The sequence below is a fragment of the Phyllostomus hastatus genome, unplaced genomic scaffold, assembly GCF_019186645.2.
Source record: "Phyllostomus hastatus isolate PE091 unplaced genomic scaffold, TTU_PhHast_1.1 phas_scaffold_78, whole genome shotgun sequence".
Lineage (NCBI taxonomy): Eukaryota > Metazoa > Chordata > Mammalia > Chiroptera > Phyllostomidae > Phyllostomus > Phyllostomus hastatus.
The window spans coordinates 9,934,339-9,954,449 of NW_025334041.1; the positions used below are offsets into that span (position 1 = coordinate 9,934,339).

Consider the following 20,111-nt stretch of genomic DNA (forward strand, 5'->3'; position numbering starts at 1 on the left):
ATCCCACACACTCCTGGCACCCAACAATAGGGCTTAGGGAGATGATGGGAATTTCAGAATAGAATGCTGTGTGGCCGGTGTAAATGAACGTTGTAGAAATGCTAAGGCCTGGCTACCGGAAATGTGGTCCGAGGACAACAGCGCTGGCATCACCTAGGAGCTTGTTTGTCAGAATTGCAAAATCTCGCCTCCAGCCCAAATCTCTGGAATCGAAATCTGCATTTTAACAAGATCCCCAGGGGATTCTATGCATATGAAAGTGTGAGAAAGTTCTGTCCTAAGGTTAAGTGAGCAGGGAAATTAACTATAAATTGGGTAGAAAGAGCAAGTTACGGAACAGAGTGTACAATGTGTTCTAAATTATTTTAGGCATATGTCACAGAAGCATGCACCAAAATGTTAAGATTATTTGCGGCGTTATTTTTTCTTCTTTAGTGCCCTATTTAACAAATAAAAATACAGAGCAATCCATTGTTTATCTGAAATTTAAATTTAATTCAGCTCCCGTACTCTAACTGGAAACCCCCCTTCAGAGTTTTCCCGTTTCTTCCCAGTCGACTACAGTGAGCATGTGTGTTGATTTTGAAATTAGGCGGAAAAATGTAAAACTAACATGAGCCTGTGTAACTCCTAACTGTGATTACTTTTTTCTTTAAAGCAGAGGTGTGCACGTGCTTATCCTCGATGGAAACTATTGTAGACATTCTGGGTTAAGGACAACTAAATCCTAAGTGATAAATTATCAGTAGCCATAACTTTATGCGATGTTGTATAATGCATCAGAAGACCTGATTTGAAGGCGGAGCTCAACTGCTTTGGGGCTAATAACCTTAAGCAGGACACTTAATCTCTCCTAGTTTAATTACACTTTTTTTTTTCTTCATATGGGATACGAGAACCTGCCCCCTACTGGCAGTGGAGTAAGGGTCACTCACAGGAACGCACTTCGTTGAACCCTACAGCACTGTACATCTTTATTGTTTACACCGTAAGTTAAATAATAAGCAATAGCAGGGGTGTTAGACTGTGGAATCCTGGGGCTTCTCCCCTACGGTGAGAAAAAATACTTCAGGAAATCTCTACCATTTCACAAGGCCCCAGGACTCCTCTCACCACCCTCATCCCCTGTCTTTACACAAGTAAATCTGCCCTGGAAATTTCCGTTTAGCTCCTTGCCCCACCCCTCCCAAAATTCCAAGTTGCGGAATTCTTTAATCCTCGGGACTCTAGGACCATTCTGGGTGGTTCACTCTGGCCGACTCCTGGTCGGGCGGGTGGTAAATTACGTTCCTGCGGCATCATTGGCTTGAGAGGTGCCTGAGGGACAGCACTGCAAGCCAATGGGAGTCTGTACACGGAGTAAGCGCTACTCCTGCTCGGGATTTGGGTTTAACTCTTTAGAGGTGGGTTCGCAGTGCGTGGGAAAGTTGCAGATAGTAAACCTGCCACGTCTGCTAAGAAGGGAGTCATGAACTTGCTAGAGGCCGTTGTCCTTAAGTCATCGACTACGTGCATTCTTAACCCTTTGAGGTCCGGGGTCCTTTCTCTGTGTTTGTAGGAACTACTTCCCTGCTCCAGCAACATGAGGCTTTTTTTGTGGAACTCCGTCCTGACGCTGTTAGTCACTTCTCTGAGCGGGGCTCTGATCCCCGAACCAGAAGTGAAGATTGAAGTGCTCCAGAAGCCGTTCATCTGCCATCGCAAGACCAAAGGGGGGGATTTGATGTTGGTCCACTATGAAGGCTACTTAGAAAAGGATGGCTCTTTATTTCACTCCACGTAAGTAATTATTCCCCGCAGGAAAAACAGCGAAGAACCCACCCGTCCATGCCTGCTTAACGGCAGGAAAGGCAGCGTGTACCAAGTTTTACCACTCTTAAAAAAAAAACCCAAAACTGAAATATCTTATTTTCTTCTTTGGGGAAAGGAAATTGTTTGAAACCAATCTTCTATAAGGAGACTTTTTAAGGTCTTACTGGAAACATGTAGTCAAGATAAAGCTGTTCATTTTTTATTGTAAAAATTCGACCTAGAATCTCTGAAATACTGCAGAATATTTTGGGGTATAATAAAATGATGAATTTTAAAAAGCTTGAAGGAATTCTGCTTCTCAAACTTCATTCCTGAGGGAAAATGACTCAGATCCATTTTTAATTTGGTGTCAGTGAAATTGACTTAAAACTTTTCAGAGCTACTTCATGAGCGCGATACACAATCATTTATTTGCCTGTTGTAGGATATGTTAATGCTAATTCCCTGACCTATTTAACTTTTGTCCTGATATAGGACATGGCACAGGACCATGATTTATTTAATCATTTGTCTCTTTTTAGAAATTCAAGGACTTAATTGATGTGTATGGGTGTGGTTATGGATGATTAATCCTTTACCTACAGTGAAGAATTTTCAGGTGGTTAAACTATCATTATTTCTGTTCTATAAACAAATTGTAACGTATGAAAGTTTTACAAGTGTAATAATTTCCAATCAGGCATTGATTCTACTTACTGCATTCCAAAAGTATTGATTTGAACATTTCCTTTATGTTAGGCCCTGTGCTTGATACTGGAGTGACTAAAAACTTTGGCATCTCTCCATCACGGTCCATTCATTTATCTATCCGTCTATCAAACCGGGGCATTCAGATCTGGCCTGCTTTGAGGTTTGAGAGAAGTGATTGGCTCTCTTTTCTGAGCTCTGTTAGCCCTTGCAAAAGGCTCTAAAATGACATCTTGCCATAGAATTCTTAGCAACCCTGTCTTCTTATGTCAAGGCCATTGCACAGTGGATGTCAAATAGTAATCATGATTTTCATTTTAAATTTCCAATTATATTCTTATTTTCAGTCTGATCTGTTTTAGATCCACACCGATTTCTTTCAGGACTCAGAACCGGAAGCCCATGTGGACTGCGATGTCAGTCACGGGCATCATCAAGCAGTTTGCTGCTAAAGTCTAGTAATCAATGAGGCCTCCATGTAAATGGTCAGGAACCGCCCTGAGAATGATGAAGAAGTACCATAAAATGGTCATTTTATAAAGAATGTTTGCCATTTCTAGACCCATAGCCTACGAGCTAAATAAGTAAAGGTTTAAACCCTTTAGCCGTGACAAGAAATGTGCCAAAACTATAGTTGGTGCCGGGTGGTAGATTGTTTCTTTCCTTTTTATTTTTTCTACTCTTCCCAGATTTTCTACAATGGGCATTTTGTTACTTGGATCATAGGGAGAAATGAAGGATAAATGACCTTTATCTAGACTTAGTGACCATGGACCCATGAAGCCTAAGAGACTGGCTTCCCTTTCTCACCTGCAAGATACTCTTGTACAGAGCACTTTCCGTGCTGTACCAAAAGGGGGCTGAGTCTCAGACACTACCTGGCCCTCAAGGCCTCCAGCAGCTCCACAGGTCGGTTTTCTTGGGCTGGCCTCGCTTCAACTCTTGAGCCAGGATATCCTGACCATTTTCTTCTTCTTGAGTCCTTGAGGGGCTACCCCTCCAGGCTTTCCTGCATAACCCCACAGTAGACCCCTGCAGAGAGAATGGGGCCAGGGTCTGGGCAGGGGGATAAAGCACAGAAAAGCAGGCTTTCCCAGCCAGCAAAGCCATCAGCAGGCTGTATGTAAGGAACTTTGTAGGTAGGCCAGAAGACGCTATGCTCCTCACTCTCATGGTATCCGTGTGGGTATGGACACGAATGTGGGTCATAAATTCTTTTTAGTCTCTCAGCCTCCTTCTGAAACTCACCCACTCATAACTAGTTTTCTCCCTCTTCTGCACCCAGTAGCCTTGCTGGGACAGCATCACTTTAGGGTTAAGACCTTGAACTTTGTAGTTAGGTCAAACACTAGCATGCTTAACCTCAGTTTCCTCATCTGTACAATAGGGGATAATGGCATTTACCTCATACAATGATTGTTAGAGTTAAAAGAGGCAAAACATTTGGGGTAATACCTGGTATATGGTAAATGCTCAAATAACTGTTGACTGTTTTTATTACTATGCCCTTTGCACTTCTCTAGCTGAGTCATCAGTGTGAAATTTGCATCAAGAAATATGGACAGTGAATTGAATTACACCATAAAGTTGGTTTGGTTTTGTGTGTGTGTGTATAGCTGTTTTTGTTAATTTCCAAATTTAACCACTATAGGTGGGGGAAAATGCACCACGGCAATAAAAAAAAGCTACTAAAATGTTCTAATGTGTTTTCTTTCTATCGTAGTCACAAACATAACAATGGTCAGCCCATTTGGTTTACGCTGGGCATCCTGGAGGCTCTCAAAGGCTGGGACCAGGGCCTGAAGGGAATGTGTGTGGGAGAGAAGAGGAAGCTCATCGTCCCTCCCGCCCTGGGCTACGGAAAAGAAGGGAAAGGTAATGACGCTTCCACAGTTTTCTGTAGCGCTAGCGTGCTTTTCTAAACGAGGAGCAGCAGTTAGGGTAACTACTGTGTATTTTCCCCCCTAGAAGTAAATTCAGGACTTGTATTTCTGTGGAAAATATAATTATGTCTTGATTGTCATTTGAAATGGCCAATTAAAGCCATGATATCTAAATGGTGTACTGAGCTAACAATGAAAAAGGTCCTGGAAACTTCAACTCAGTTATTAACATTGTTCACCAGTACGATGGCTTCTTTTCTGTGTGTGTGTGTGTGTGTGTGTGTACGCGCGCGTGCATGCGCGTGCGCTACAGTATGCATAACATAATATTTACCATTTAAACACTTTTAAGTGCGCCATTTAGTGGTAGTAAGTCCATTCACATGTTGTGCTGACATCACTGCTCTCCATCTCCAGAACTTTCTCAGCCTCCCCAACTGAAACTCTCCAATTTATTTTCACGATGCAGAAAGAGCGATTAATCAGCATAAGTATTTTGATGAGTTGTGGTTTTGAAATATAGATGATTAAGGCATGACCTGCAGTTTTGGGTGTGAGCTGTGTGTGACACTCAACTGAAGTTTCCACAAGAAAGCTTACACAGTTTTTGGTAATTTAACGTGAAACAATGGAGTGACTTGAAATGAATTTAGGGCAGGGGTGTCAAACTCATTTTCACAGGGGTGGAGCGTGCACATCAGCCTCGTGGTTGCCTTCAAAGGGTGGAATGTAATTTTAGGAATGTGTAAATGTAACTACTCCTTAACTTTAAGGAGTTGCAATTACATGCGGCCCTTACATTCGCAAGGCTGATGTGGCCCCTGGTGAAAATGCGTTTGACACCCCTGGTTTAGGAGAACACAAGCAGGCAGGGGAGCTGGTCCAGGGAACCCCGGTGCTGTTTGCTCCAGGGCAGGCGGGTAGACCTGCTGTCTGAGTGGGAACCTGTTTGGCCTCCTGAAGGGCTGTTTCCCAGAGGCCAGAAGCCTAGGCATGGGCATGTATCCCGTGATGCTTTATTGTAACCTAACCTAAAGGAATAACCAGGTGTAGGAAGAAAGTTTTGTGAATAGAGATGTCCATTACCATGTTGTTTCTCATGGCAAGAAAATAAAAGTTAAAAAAAATAAAAATTGGAACCAACTTAAGTGTGTAACGAGAAGGGTTTATTTAGCAAGATAAAATATGGCCCAGTTACTTAAAAATGGCATTTCAAAGATTTAAATAATTATATCCAAAATGTGTATGCTATAATATTATATATAAAATTAGAAAATAAAGGTACAGCATAGATTATATTATGATAGTAAGTATTAGAAAAAAGTAATACACATACAAAGTGAGTCACAAAGAAATAAATAAAAATGTTAACAATGGGGCTGAGAGTTATTTTTATTTCTGGTTCTGTCACTTCCCAAATCTCTGCAATGGGCACATATTACCTATATGATGAAGAGAAAAAAGTTCTAAGTAGCCGTGAGAACCAGACGAAGGAGCACTCTGATGCAGTGGGAATACTGACTTCACAGCATCCCCAGGTCTAAGCCATTCACAAAGTGGGAGCCCAAGTCCCAGTTTCCTGGGAAGAAAATAATAGGTCTCATACATGAAGCATCGTGTGTTCTAAAATGGAACTGGAACTTGCTGTATAAACCTTACGCATAGAATGGGATTTACTAACCAAACTCATTCCTTCTTTCCACGATCATTCCCTTTAGAGAATCAAGTGTGTAGAAAGTGTTCTCTGATGCTCCAATGTATCCTCTCACCTTCCTGTGTCTTTACTGTGCCTCCTTTAATATTTAAACATGTAGCATTAGTCCATTAGTCCCTAAAGTGTTTGCCCCACTGCATGGAGCTGCATGTTCCTTCATAACCAGTAGGGATGTAAACCTGAGTTGTTTCCTTCAAACTGCGCACCGTGAAACTAATTCTGCTAATGTGTAACACTAATTTTGTAGTCCTGTAGTACCTCGTTTGCATGCCGCCTTTGGAAAGGGACCGGTTCTCTCGGCGACCTCGTGCATGCCCCCCCTCTGTCTAGGTCGGGAATGGCAGCGCCACAGACACAGCGTAAGTTCTCTCTCCTCAGCACTGACACGTGCCCTTTCCTGGGATTCTGTGGGGTGGGGAGACTGAGAAATGCTTGGATGTTTACCTAGGGCTGTACCTTAGGTATAGTTACAAGGAGACAGGTAAAAAAAAAAGTCTGTATTTGCCAGAAAAAAAATTTTTTTAAAGGTCTCTGGGGATTTAAAAATGCTCTTTTCACTTTAAAAAATTCTTACCTCTCTTCTCAGGAATGTGTTTTAATTTCTCCTCTTTCCTGAAATTTCTTTCACATATGTATAATGTCCTATATCTGAGGGGGTGCTTTCCAACTTTCTGGAATTGTTAACCCTTTCTGGATTGTTTTTAAAGCCTACAAGAGAATTCTATTTTAGCAACACATATTGAGAGCTTACCATTGATCAAGCATCACGCTAAGTGCTTTGCACGGACTCACTTTCCTTCATCTTGCCAGCAGACAGACTCTGGAGGTGGGCGTGACTGCCATTAGTGTTTTACAGACTGGGAAACTGAGGCCTAGAGATGGGCAGACGTGAGCTGCAGACCTAGACAGGGTGACGCCAGAGCCCGTTCAGCCGTCAGCCACCTCCGGTGGTGGAGGTGGCAGTCTTTCCGTCGAGACTTTCTGACCCAAGTTAGTAAACCACTGTTAGTAACTCTGAAACAGCTAGAGCACTTCGAGTCATTCTTGACTTAAGTATATTTGAAATGTTAACACCCAGGCCATTAGGCGTGTGTGTTTGTGTGTAAAACAATTTTCTAATTGCAAAGATAAAACCAGAATGCTTTTGATCTATTAGTTTGGATTATTCCTTCTTTATTCTACTTTTTGAGTAAAATATGATTGTAAGTAATTTCCATTACACGTGATAATCTTAGGAGGGCTCTTCATTTCATTCAATAAAAAGAATCATTTGTCCAATACCATAAGTTTTCTATCATCACAACTTTGGGATCTTTTTGATAAAACTGCACCCCCCCCCCTTCACGTTAGGTAAGATACCGCCAGAGAGTACACTGATATTTAACATCGATCTCCTGGAGATTCGAAATGGACCAAGGTCCCACGAATCATTCCAAGAAATGGATCTTAACGACGACTGGAGACTCTCCAAAGATGAGGTGGGTGCTCCTTCCCCTACTCGGTCTTTCTTCCCTTCTTTCAGCTCGCTTTTCAAGAAATATATTTTTAAAGGAAATTTATTTTTAACTTGAATAAAATATTATTTCTAAATCTTCTTAAAATGCCTATGGTATGAAAATGGACTTTTTCCTGGGATATCATTGTTTTGGAGAGAACCATATTGAGACTGAAAAACACACCATTTATTCTTTTGCTTTTTTTCTCTCCCTAGTGTTTAAGGTTGCCCTGAGTTGTTTTGTTTTTTTAAGATTTTATTTATTTATTTTTAGAGAGAGGGGAAGGGAGGGAGAAAGAGAGGGAGAGAGACATTGACGTGAGAGAGAAACACTGATGGGTTGCCTCTCCTTGGTGCCCCATCTGAGGACGAACCCAAAATCCAGGCATGTGCCCTGACCAGGTATCGAACCGGCAACCTTTGGTTTGTAAGGTGATGCCGAGTAACTGAGCCACACTGGGCAGGACTGTGCTGAATTTTTGAAAGCGTTCCCATTTTGGAATTACTGTATCAGAAACATAGGATATCCTGAGAAATATCTCTTGTGGACAGTTTTTGTTTAAACCTGTAGACTGGCTGTTAAATGCATTTTGTAGTGATTTCCTAACAATTAGCAGCAAGCACCTTAGAGATATACTCTACATTAATTTACAGAACTTCATCATGTCTTTTTTTAATTTAAATTTTGAGTTACTAATTTTTTTTTTCAGAGAGAGAGGATGGGGGATAGAAAAAAAGAAACATCAGTTTGTTGTTCCACTTACTTATGCATCCGTTTGTTGCTTCCTGCATGTGCCCTTGCTGGGGTATTGAACCCCCACCGTGGTATGTGGAAACCCCCACCCCACGTGGTGTGTGGAAACGACTCTCTAACTCACCAACTGTGCGGCCGGCCAGGGCAGACCTTCACCAGTTTTCCTTTTACAACTGCATTAAATCACCTTGACCTTAAAAATAAATATATACTATATGTTTGCCCGTTGGTGGTAAGAGGAGGCAAGAGGATTTGAAATTGCTGATCTGACAAAAGGAGTGATAAGAATATGATTAAAAATGAAAATGCAGGTTGTATATTCCATTATAGTGAGGCTGGTGTTTAACTGGGAACAGTATTTTGTTCTCTCTTTAAATACCAGAGTATTTAAAGATACGGAAGTGGAAACCTGTGTCTGCGCACCACTCCTCGGGCTGGGTTTTGCCGTAATTTCTGAGATCGGAAGGTCATGGGACGTGGTCATAGGCAGGTCCCCAGCATGCACTGTTCCCAGACACTTATTTAAATTGAAAACGCCACCGTGGAATCGGATTTTAGGGCAGATGTCTGGAATTCTGACCCTCGTTAGGAAACGCAATGTGGATAAGTGAATGCACTGAAAGACGCTGCCTTTCAAACGCTTGGCTTGATGTAGACGCAGGTCGAGAACAGGTGGTGTGCTTTGAAAATTGGGTGTTTTTCTGATGATGGAAGGCTGATCGTTGCCACAGGGCAATATTCTGTGTCCCTACTGTAGCGATACAGCAGGAGTTTTTGAGGGAAAAAAAGTCTTCGTGATTCTTTTACTGCCATTAGAAATGTACCCTACAGGCGCTGTTCAGTAGTTGTTATGCATCATGCAGTGAGCTACCAGTCCAGCCTGTGATACTGATTGGCTCCATATGGGTGTCTGATGAATTAGAATTATTAACCAGGCCTGTTATTTTGTAGGTTAAAGTGTATTTAAAGAAGGAGTTTGAAAAGCATGGTGCGGTGGTGAACGACAGTCATCACGATGTTCTGGTGGAGGATATTTTTGATAAAGAAGATGAAGACAAAGATGGATTTATATCTGCCAGAGAATTCACATATAAACACGATGAGTTATAGAGCAATATCTGCTTATTTTATATAGCATCCACCATTAAAGAGAGGCCAGCTGTCTTTAAAGAAAGTCTTATTTTTTAATGTTGTTTTGTTCTGTTCTTTGTTGTTTTTTGTGTTTTTTTGTTATTTTTATGTATTTTTCTGAATGTTATTTAAAGAACCCCTTGGATTTCTAAGTACCCATTTCTTTCTGGTAAATTATGGGGAAGAAAAAATTGTACTTGTCTTTGACTAAGAAGAATTCTGGACCAATGTCTACCTTCATATATGAAGTCTTGTGGCCTACTTACACTTTTAAACTATCACAACCGGGGCCCTGCCCAACACAAGTGCAAGTGTAGCCTAAAGCAGCACCCTCGGTGTCTGCTCCCCTTGTTTCCTCTGAGTTAGACACTGACGTTTGCAAAGCCCGTTGCGGTCACCCAGAGCTTGCTGTTTCCATGTCATCATGGAACAGTGTGTCTGCACCTGCCTTTGCGTTTCTGCCTGGACCAACAGAAAAATGATTGTTGAACTCTACTTGTTAACTGCTTTGCTGAGGAGATGTGCGATGCTGAAGCGTTGAACCAAGTTAACAGCTTACAACTGTGCGTGCATCGAATGTCCCGCCTAGGACTGAAGCTATACAGGGTGCGGCAGAAGCAGGCGTACAGTTGTTTGTATGGGAAATAATACGATAATTAACACATAATAATATGAGAATGATCTCTGTGTTTCACATACTCACAACTGTAAACCCACTTTGCCCCCACCCTGTGGGAGGTTTGGTTCCTGATTGCTACTGACTTTTCATGGTAAATAGAATCAATTGTTTATATGTGTTTCTTAATAAAATGTGTCAAAATATTGTAGTCGAGGTAGAAAGTTGTATTTAGTCAGTGCTTACCTTTTAAGGCTCACAGATCACCCTTCCTGGTGTTTAATCAATAGTCTATAACTTGTGCGTTATCCTATAACAGCACTGTGTTGTGATTAGTTAGCCAGTCAAAATTTCCCTGTTACTGCTCCATCAGAAAAAAGGCAGACCCACGGCAGCTGCTGTTGAATAAGGTCTATCCTGGGTCAAAAATGTGATGATTTTATTATGTCTTCTTCAGTTGGCTTTTATCCTTAAGAACTTTAAAAAGTGTGCAAATCCCCGTTTACTAAGAATAAGAATAGTCTTGTATCCTTTACAAAGTGATCATAGATACACCATTGGCTCGAATTCTCATTGACCTGAAGCCCATGAGAAAAGCTGACGGATCTTCACGCACCTGTTTTGTAGATGAGCAAATTGTCGTTCGAGGAGATCAATTGTTGTGGCTCAGGTCAACAACTAACTTGCCGAACCATGTTTCAGTCCCCAAGTTCGTTATCGCTCTACTACCCTCTACTATTGAAAAGTAAAACTTGCATTCACTGGGTCTAATTTTCTCTTCAGTTTGCTTTCCTGTTTTTTGTCTTTGGGTCCTTATCCTTTGAAGATGCTTTACTGGCTATTTCTGGTGCCTTAGAGTGCCCCCCTTGACCCATACCTGGCTCTGGTGTTGCTGAACAATCTTGGGGTCAGCGATGAACTGCCTTATTAAGCCCGGGTGTGGTATGACGTTCCCGATATGTATCTTAGTCTTTTCATTCCTGTTTAGCTCTAGATTTTTTTTTTGTTTTTCTTTAAAGAATCATGAACAACTCTTACATCATACATAGACTTTCAGTGATTATATATTGTTTTCCTCGCTAACACCTTTCTCTGATTAAATTGGCTATAGCTAGAAAACTCTTAAAATCACTGCCATTTTCCTCAACCTGGAAGAGTTGGAAGTCGCACTGCAGAAAGCCTCATGGGGCAGGAGGAGAGGAAAGGAAGTGAGTAGCTTGTCACGTGGTGCTACTTTGTAGAAACATCACTGGCGATGCTCTCTATGGCAGAGCAAGGAAAGTCAAAAGAATTTTGATCATTCAGGCAGCACATTTCTTTATCTCGGGTGACTCTGTATCAATTCCCACAAAAACATTTAGACACAAGTGTGAAATGGAAACATGTAAGTGGCGGCGGTTGTCTCTCTGTACCTTTTCATCTGTGGGAGTAATCAGACACAGGCCGCCACTCCACTTGTACGTACTTGGACTCATTAATACTGCTAGGTGTGTCATTGACATTTACACTGCCATGTTATGGTGTTCTTTTCAAAATAAAGTCTATTTGGGAAATAACTGGTTGCGTGAAAAATTCTTTGCTGATTTCCTCTGCCCTTTATTGATTTTCTTAACTGGTTTTCTAGGTTTTCTATCGAAACCAAGGGAGGGAGAAGGATAGGTAGTTTGGGGAGGGGTAGAATGACGTTTTGAATGTGCCCAATTATCTACTCTGTTCAGATACATTTGTAAGGAAAGCTGTGATTTGGTGCAAAGTGTTTTGAAATCAGCATTAAACCTTCAGCATTGAGGGCAATACTTAATAGTGAATTTGGGGTTCTGGAGATGGTATTTGTGGGCTTTTTGTTTGTTTTTCCATGGTAGTTATCACTTTTGTTTTGGCTTGGGATTTTATTGTGTGTCATGAGTAGGTATGATGATGATTAATGCCTACTGAGTAAATTAGTGCTATAAAATACCCTATGTAATTAAATAAAATGCTGGGGTGCTATAAAAATAACAAGAAAATGATTTCTGTTTCAGGTGGGTGATTAGCTATTTGAAACTCTCCTTGCAGAAATGAAGTTTTATTCCTCCTCTTATTTGTGATACAGGATATTGCTTACCTCCGTAAGGCTATTTAGATACCAGCATGCTATCTCTCCTCACTGAACTGAGTGCATGGGTGACTTCTCAGTGTCTGCAAATTGCAAGAGGAGAAAAAACTTGGTGCAATGTTATGGGAAAAACACATTTCTCACCTTTTTGTTAAAAAAGTGAAGTATCATTGTATTAATAACTGTACTAGAACAGAAAAAGGATCGTCTGGCTTTCCCAAATTATTCTATGTTATTTTTTTTCAAAATTACTTAGAGCTCACTTCTTTAGAAGAATACATAGTCAAGAGATTTTGGAAAAAATAATAGTTTTCTTCTTTCCAAAGATTATGTATGTGTGTGCATGTGCATTTGTGTGTATATACACATGTGGTGTACTATATACTGTGTATAAACTATATACTGTGTGTATTTAAAGTTTTCTACTGAAGATAGTTATGAAATGCTCTCTTGTACATGATTCCCCCTCTGAAAACTTGTAGCTAACAATAGTGTGACGTTGTTCCACTTACAGTGTAAGTCCTAGAGGAGAACATAGGGAGGAACATCTCAGCTATTCCACGCAGCAATATTTTCACCGATATGTCCCCTAGGGCAAGGGACATAAACAAAAGAATAAACAAATGGGACTTCAACAAAATAAAAAGCTTCTGCATGGCTAAAGAAAACATTAGCAAAATGAAAAGGGAACCTACCATATGGGAAAATATATTTGCAAATGATACCTCAGACAAGGGTTTGATCTCCAAAATATATAAAGAAGTCACACAACTCCACTCCAGGAAACCAAACACCCAATTAAAAAATGAGCAAAGGACCTGAACAGACACTTCTCCAAGGAAGATGTACAGATGGCCCATAGACGTATGAAAGGATGCTCAGCATCACTAGTCATCAGAGAGATGCAAATTAAAACCACAATGAGATACCACTTCACACGGTCAGAATGGCCGTCATGAACAAATCAACAAACAACAAGTGCTGGTGAGGTTGTGGAGAATAGGGAACCCTAGTACACCGCTGGTGGGAATGTGGTCTGGTGCAGCCACTGTGGAAAACAGTATGGGATTTCCTCAGAAAACTAAAAATGAAACTGCCTTTTGACTTGGCAATTCCACTGCTGGGATTATACCCTAAGAATCCTGAAAAAAACAATTCAAAAGAACCTATGCACCCCAATGTTCATAGCAGCACAATTTACAATAGCCAAGTGCTGGAAACAACTTAACTGCCCATCAGTAAATGAGTGGATCAAAAAACAATGGTACATTTACACAATGAAATACTACACAGCAGAAAGAAAGAAGGAGCTCCATCCTTTGTGACAGCATGGATGGAGCTGGACAGCACTATGCTAAGTGAAATAAGCCAGGTGGTGAAAGACATATACCATATGATCTCACCTATAAGTGGAACCTAATGAACAAAACAAACAAGCAAGCAAAATATAACCAGAGACACTGAAATAAAGAACAAACTGACAATAACCAGAGGACAGGTAGGAGGGGATAAAGAGGGAAGGAAGGAAGGGTCGTCAAGGAACAGGTATAAAGGACCCATGGACAAAGCCAAAAGGGGGTAGGATCAAGGGTGGGAGGTGTGGATGGGTTGGGTGGGTGGGAGTGGTGGGAAAAACAAAACGAGGTAATGGATGTTTAATTACACTTACTGTGATGATCATTTGGTAGTATATACAAACATCAAATTATTATGTTATATATCTGAAACTAATATAATATGTTAATTATACCTAAATAAAAAGGAATTAACTAGAAATTTATTAAAGTACCTAATGTAATTGAAATTAGGGGGATGTGTGAAGAAATACAGTTCTGACATTTTTTAGATCTGTCAGGACCTAAAACTTTATGGTTTCCTCATTAAGTCTGTCTTCATATTAGTGCTTGTAAATAAACCCAGAAATGTTTCCATAGTGCTTTTCCCCTGACACAGGTGACTAGAGGGAGTTTTTATGAGGATCTCTGCATGACGATGCATAAAAGCTGAAATTACCACACCTTATTTTCCACCCCCTTTTTTTCTGGAAAAAGAAAAATCTTTGCCTCCCTCTGTGGAACCCCACCCCCAAAATCTGGTATACTTTTATTTATTACCTCTTAAATCTCTGAACATGGCTAGATGGAGTATAAGAGACTGTAATAATTGCAGGCTATTTTAGGCGATTTTTCCCTCTTGCAAAGCAGCTCACAGAAACCTTGTAATTCACTCACACCTACACCTCACGTGGTTGATTGAGACCGGTGATAAAAATCTTTATTGATATTTCTTGATGTTCTCCATATTTGTTTGGCTCTTCTTTCCCCTGTCTCTATTTGTGAGGCTTCAGTAGCAGCACTGTCTGTCTCCTGTATACGAAGCAGAGGCAAAGTGTATTGCTGCTGCTAAATACATGTTAATAACATAACCAGCGTCTTCCTGCCGACCTTGGGGAAAGCAGATGCCTCTCTGTTCTCACATGGTCCTGGCTGCGTGCCTGAGGCCCTGGGGTCGTGTAGAGAGAGAGACTGGGCACTAGGCTTCAAAGGTTTCAGGCCCAGTGGGTAGCCTGGTGGCTCCTAGGCCGGTGCTCCATGCTGCCGCCAGTGGAGGAGCGTTGGTGTGCAGGTATCATCATCTACATGAAAAGTGACCCATTATGGCCGCAGGAAGGCATAGAACTGCATTTGTTTTCCAGCAGTGACTTACTGAGTGCCCTCAAACTAGGTCTGGCTCTCAGACGTCAATGTGCAAGAGAATCAACTAGGTGCTTCTGGCCAAGATGGAGGCACAGGTAGACACACTGTGCCTCCTTGCACAACCAAAAGAAGGACAACACACTTAAAAACAAAAAACAGCCAGCACTGACAGAACATTGAACTGTATGGAAGTCTGACAACCATTTATCCAGACCTGTAGGAAGGGCGCAGACAGGCAGCTGGGTGGAGAGGACTGGCAGCAAGGCAGTGGCTGGTGGAGCAGGTGGTCCCACATTTGCATGCAGGTAAACCAGGAGGAACAACCAGGGGAGCAAGACAGACCCCACAACCCAGGGCCCCAGTGCGGGGCAATAATGTCTCAAACCTCTGACTGAAAACACCTGTGGGGGTTGAGGCAGCGGCAGAAACTCCCAGCCTCATAGAAGAGTTTGTTGTAGAGACCCACAGGGTCCTAGAACATACACAAGCCCGCCCACTGGGGAATCAGCACCAGAAGGGCCCGATTTGCTTGTGGGTAGTGGGGGAAGTGACTGAAAACTGGCAAAGAGTGGAGCAAGCGCCACTGTTCCCTCTCGGACCCCTTCCCCACATACACTGTCACAACACAGGGAGTATGTTGTCCCGCCCCAGTGAACACCTAAGGCTCTGCCCCTCACTACGTCACTGGTGCACGAAGACAAAACAGCCCAAATGAAAGAACAGATCAAAGCTCTAGAAGAGATACAAATAAGTGATGAAGAGGTAGCCAACCTATCAGATACACAATTCAAAACACTGGTAATCAGGATGCTCACAGAAGTGGTTGAGTATGGTCACAAAATAGAGGAAAAATGAAGGCTATGAAAGGTGAAATAAAGGAAAATATACAGGGAACCAATAGTGAAAGGAAGGAAACCAGGACTGAAACCCACGGTTTGGAGCAGAAGGAAGTAACAGTCAACCAGAACAGAATGAAGAAACAAGAATTCAAAAATATGAGGAGAGGCTTAGGAACCTCCAGGACACCTTTAAATGTTCCAATATCCGAGTCATAGAGGTGCCAGAAGGAGAAGAGGAAGAGCAAGACATCGAAAACATATTTGAAAAAAAATAATGAAGGAGAACTTCCTTAATCTGGCAAAGGAAATAAACTTCCAGGAATTCAGGAAGCTCAAAGAGTCTCAGAGAAGTTGGACCCTAGGAGGAACACACCAAGGCACATCATAACTACATTAGCCAAGATTAAAGATGAGGAGAGAATCTTAAAAGCAGCAAGAGAACAGGAGACAGTTACCTACAAGGGAGTTCCCATTAGACTATCAGCTGATTTCTCAAAAGGAACCTTGCAGGCAAGAAGGGGCTGGAAAGAAGTATTCCAAGTCATGAAAGGCAAGGACCTCCATCCAAGATGACTCTATCCAGCAAAGCTATCATTTAGAATGGAAGGGCAGATAAAGTGCTTCTCAGATAAGGTCAAGTTAAAGGAGTTCATCATCACCAAGCCCTTATTATGTGAAATGTTAAAGGGACTTATCTAAGAAAAAGAAGAAGATCAAAACTATGAACAGTAACATGACAACAAACTCATAACGATCAACAAATGAATCTAAAAAACACAAAAACAAAAACAAATTAAGCGAATAACTGGAACAGGAACAGAATCACAGAAATGGAGATCACATGGAGGGTTATCAGCTGGGGAGGGGAAGGAGGAGAAAACGGGAAGAAGGTACAGGGAATAAGTAGCATAAAAGGTAGGTAGAAAAGAGACAGGGAGAGGTTACTAGTAGTATAGGAAATGGAGAAGCCAAAGAACTTGCACGACCCATGGACATGAACTAAAGAGGGGGGATGCAGGTGGGAGGCGGTGTGCAGGATGGAGTGGAGGCATGGGGGGGATGTGACAACTGTAATAACATAATCAATAAAATATATATATATAAAGGAATCAATTAATAGCGTGACAAAATGCAGGTCTCCTGGCCCCAGCCTCAGCGACTCTGAATTCAGTCGATCCTAGAACAAGTCATGTAGGAACATTTAATACCATTTAAACTCACTGGACTACAGGTCCCTTGGTTGGATTAAATGCACAATGAGGTCCCTTTGTGCTCCGAGAGCATGTGTACCAAGGCTCTGTTCTATAGTATTATCTGCCCCAATTCCCTCAGCCCTCTCCTACTATCCATTTGCTCACGTGGCGAACCACAATCATTAGCATAGCATTCAAAGGACAGGCAAGAAAGTCTCCTTTCCTTCCCTCCATCCACTCGGCTCTCCCTGGTGGCATCTACTGTTACAGTTTCTAATATATCCCTCCCAAGATATTCTATGCATTTGCAAATAAGAGTACAGACGTGTATTTTTTTTTCTTCCCACAAATGATAACACACACAATGTTTTACACATGGCTTCTGTCTCCTACTTAATATAGGTTGGAAATCTCACCTATTAGTTCACTAAGTGCTCCCTCATTTTTTAAATAGCCAGACAGCATTCCATTGTACTGTGCCGTAATTTATTTGAATAGTCCCTGCTTGATGGACGTTCACTTCCAATCTTTGCCCGCACAAATAATACAGCAATGGATAACCTTGCACTCATATCATTTCACGCCTGTGTCGTATCTGTAGGATAAGTTCCAGTAGTGGAACCCTCCAAAGATCGTATATGTATTTGTTATTTGGGGAGATGTTGTCAAACTGCCCTCCATGGAGGTTATACAACTTTTGGGTTTTGGCTAATCTGACAGGTGGAAAAGGCTACCTTGTATTTGAAGGTAAGTAAGCCTGAACGACTTTTCATGTGCCTGAGTGGTACTGCATTTGTTTTCCTGTGAACTTTCTCTTTACAGGACAGTCTTTTTTATTAATTCATAAAAGATAGAGTCTGTGTTTTGTTAACAGATAGATGGTCATGTCCAGACCAATGACCTTGACGCCAGAGCACACCTGTACACGTACACCCACACGCGCACACACACACACACACACACACACACCCCTGTCCCCTGTGTTATTAACCTGGGGATGGAATCTGGGCTTTGTCACTTTTTATGTGACCTTGGGTGAGTTACTTAACCTCTCTGGGGCCCACTGCCCAAGTACCAGGCACAGGATCTGGCATACCGACGCAGCACAGGATGGCATCTAAAAACCAGGGAATTGGCTCGGACGTGTGAGTCAACAAAGTTCAGGACACGTTTCTCCACGGGGACATCTCGCTTAGGCACCAAGGCCCGCAGGTAGCAACCAAACGGCGGAGTCCTGGAGAGGCGCCCGCCCGGAGGAAGCGGGGCCTGGCTCTCTTAAAGCCCCGGTTTTCCCTTTAGTGACAGCTGCCACCCCGGCGGTGACCAAGAAATAAAAATCGAGCAAAGAGCCACTTTCTGCCGCGGGATCCGCCCTGTCGGCCACTCCTCCTGCCGCCAGGCGCTCTGCCTCACCGAGCCGAGTGCGGCGCTGCAGCCCGGGTGGCCCAGACGCGACTGGTGCTGCGCGGCCCCCGGGTCCCGGGCGGGGGGAGGCGGGGTGGACCCCGCGGTCACGTGAGCCGGGCCAACTGTGAGCGGGGGCGGCGGGCCCCAGCGCCGGGAGTCTGAGGAGGGGGAAGCGCCCGACGGCCGCCTCCGCCCCTGCCGCTGCAGCCCCGGATGTCGCTGCAGTAGTCGCGCCCGCGGCGGCTCCCGCACCCTCGGCGGCTGCAGCATCAGCACCGCAGAGCCGCTCCCTGAGCCCGCCGCCCGGCAGGTGAGCCTCGGCCGGCACGACCCGGAGCGCACGGCGTCGGCAGCCGCTTCTCCCCGCAGATTTCACCGCCATCCGCCATCGCCGTCTTCTGCGCCTCGCGGCCGCCTGCTGTCCCTCGAACCCGCGGGTAGCGCTCCCCGGGGCCCACTCCTGGCCGGTGCTGGCTGGGATAGCCTAGGGTCTCCGGGGGAACAGGGGATTGGTGGCCTCGAACCGGGGTTGGGGGCGACTGGGGTTTATGGGCTGCGGGGGCGCAAAAGAGGGGCGCCCCACCCTGGGCGCGAGGACGGCAGCCTGGTCGGAACCTGCCCTCAACGGTCCACACCCCAGCCCCATCCATGTCCCCATCTCCCTTTAACTCGCCTCAAACTCCCCGGGCTGCTTTCCCTGAGTTTCCTGTTCTTGATATCCAAGTTGCTGCCCCGCTGGGGTGTGTGCCTGTGCGCCCCCCACCCTCGCCACCCCTTGGATCGCTCCCGGGGTTCGGCGATCGCCGGGGCGCGGGAGCGGGCCTGGCACCTTCCCCGGAGGTAACGCACCTGCCGCGCGGGTGGGCGCGCGCGCGCGCGAACATGGCTGCCTGGCGGGACCGCTGCCGGTGGCCCGTCTCTGTCCCCACGTCCACCCGGTGCGCGGTCCCGAATCGGGTACCGGGGACCCCCTCCCCTTCAGGGCAAACGGGTGGGCTGCGGCTCTCCTCCACTCTGGCCGGGACTTGCCACAACTTGTCCACGAGCCACGCCCGGAGCGATTCTTAGGAGGCAGGGATGTGGAGGCAGATTATCGCGATGGCGCGGGGGCCACTTATCGGTAAATAAGGCACCAAGGCATTTCTGGAGGATTATCCGCTGCAGTTTGCCTTTGCCTCCTCGCTTCTCCTGGCTGTTGGGGCGTCGATTGTCTGGCGACCACACTGAGATGAGTGTAGTCTGCAAGCAGGAGGCACTCCTGCCTTTGAACTTTAGAGAATGGACGGTAAAGGTGAAAAATGTCCGCTAAACCCAAGTGCATCTAAGGAAGCTGTCATTTGCTGAGACTCAAAAACCGAGTCAGGGTGCCGTTAAATAACATGCGCTTTCTGAATCTGCGGTTTAACTCCGTCTTGCAAGTGTCTTGAATTAGGTGGTGGCAAGCTTCCCGGTAGGGTGTGCGTCTCCTGTGTTCCAAGCCTGGAGAGCTGGTGCATCGGTCGCCGAGAAAACCTATGTGAATTCAATATGGCAGCATGAAAAATCAGGCCGGCCGGAAGCAGCGCGGCCCACGGCTAACACGAGCTGCCCCTGACTCAGGCCTCGGCGAGGGAATTGGGGGGAGGGGGCGGGAAGCAAGGCTCTCCTGGGTGTTGCTGCAGCCAGCCCTGGGGGGGCGGGGTAGGGAGTTATTTTTGTAGCAGGCTACTTTTCAGGGTACTGTAGGGCTCTGGAAGGGTGAAGAGGGAAGTTTGGGGGGGTTGTCATTTATTTTCTGTAACTTAATCAA

General features: G+C 44.1%; 2 protein-coding genes across 3 annotated transcripts in view; both read left to right on the top strand.

Moving 5' to 3' along the window:
* The first annotated feature begins 1,413 nt into the window (after positions 1-1,413).
* Positions 1,414-11,660, top strand: FKBP14 (FKBP prolyl isomerase 14). The gene is made up of 4 exons (XM_045828737.1): positions 1,414-1,779; positions 4,223-4,374; positions 7,447-7,574; positions 9,297-11,660. Exons 1-4 carry the CDS (start codon positions 1,583-1,585, stop codon positions 9,453-9,455), a joined length of 636 nt encoding a protein of 211 aa, XP_045684693.1. The 5' UTR covers positions 1,414-1,582; the 3' UTR covers positions 9,456-11,660.
* Positions 11,661-18,452: 6,792 nt separating this feature from the next.
* Positions 18,453-20,111, top strand: part of SCRN1 (secernin 1) — a 55,995-nt gene continuing 54,336 nt past the window's right edge. For both annotated transcript variants that reach the window (XM_045827183.1, XM_045827182.1), the window contains exon 1: positions 18,453-18,632. The gene's annotated coding sequence lies outside the window, so the exon portion shown is untranslated. The remainder of the gene's footprint in view (positions 18,633-20,111) is intronic.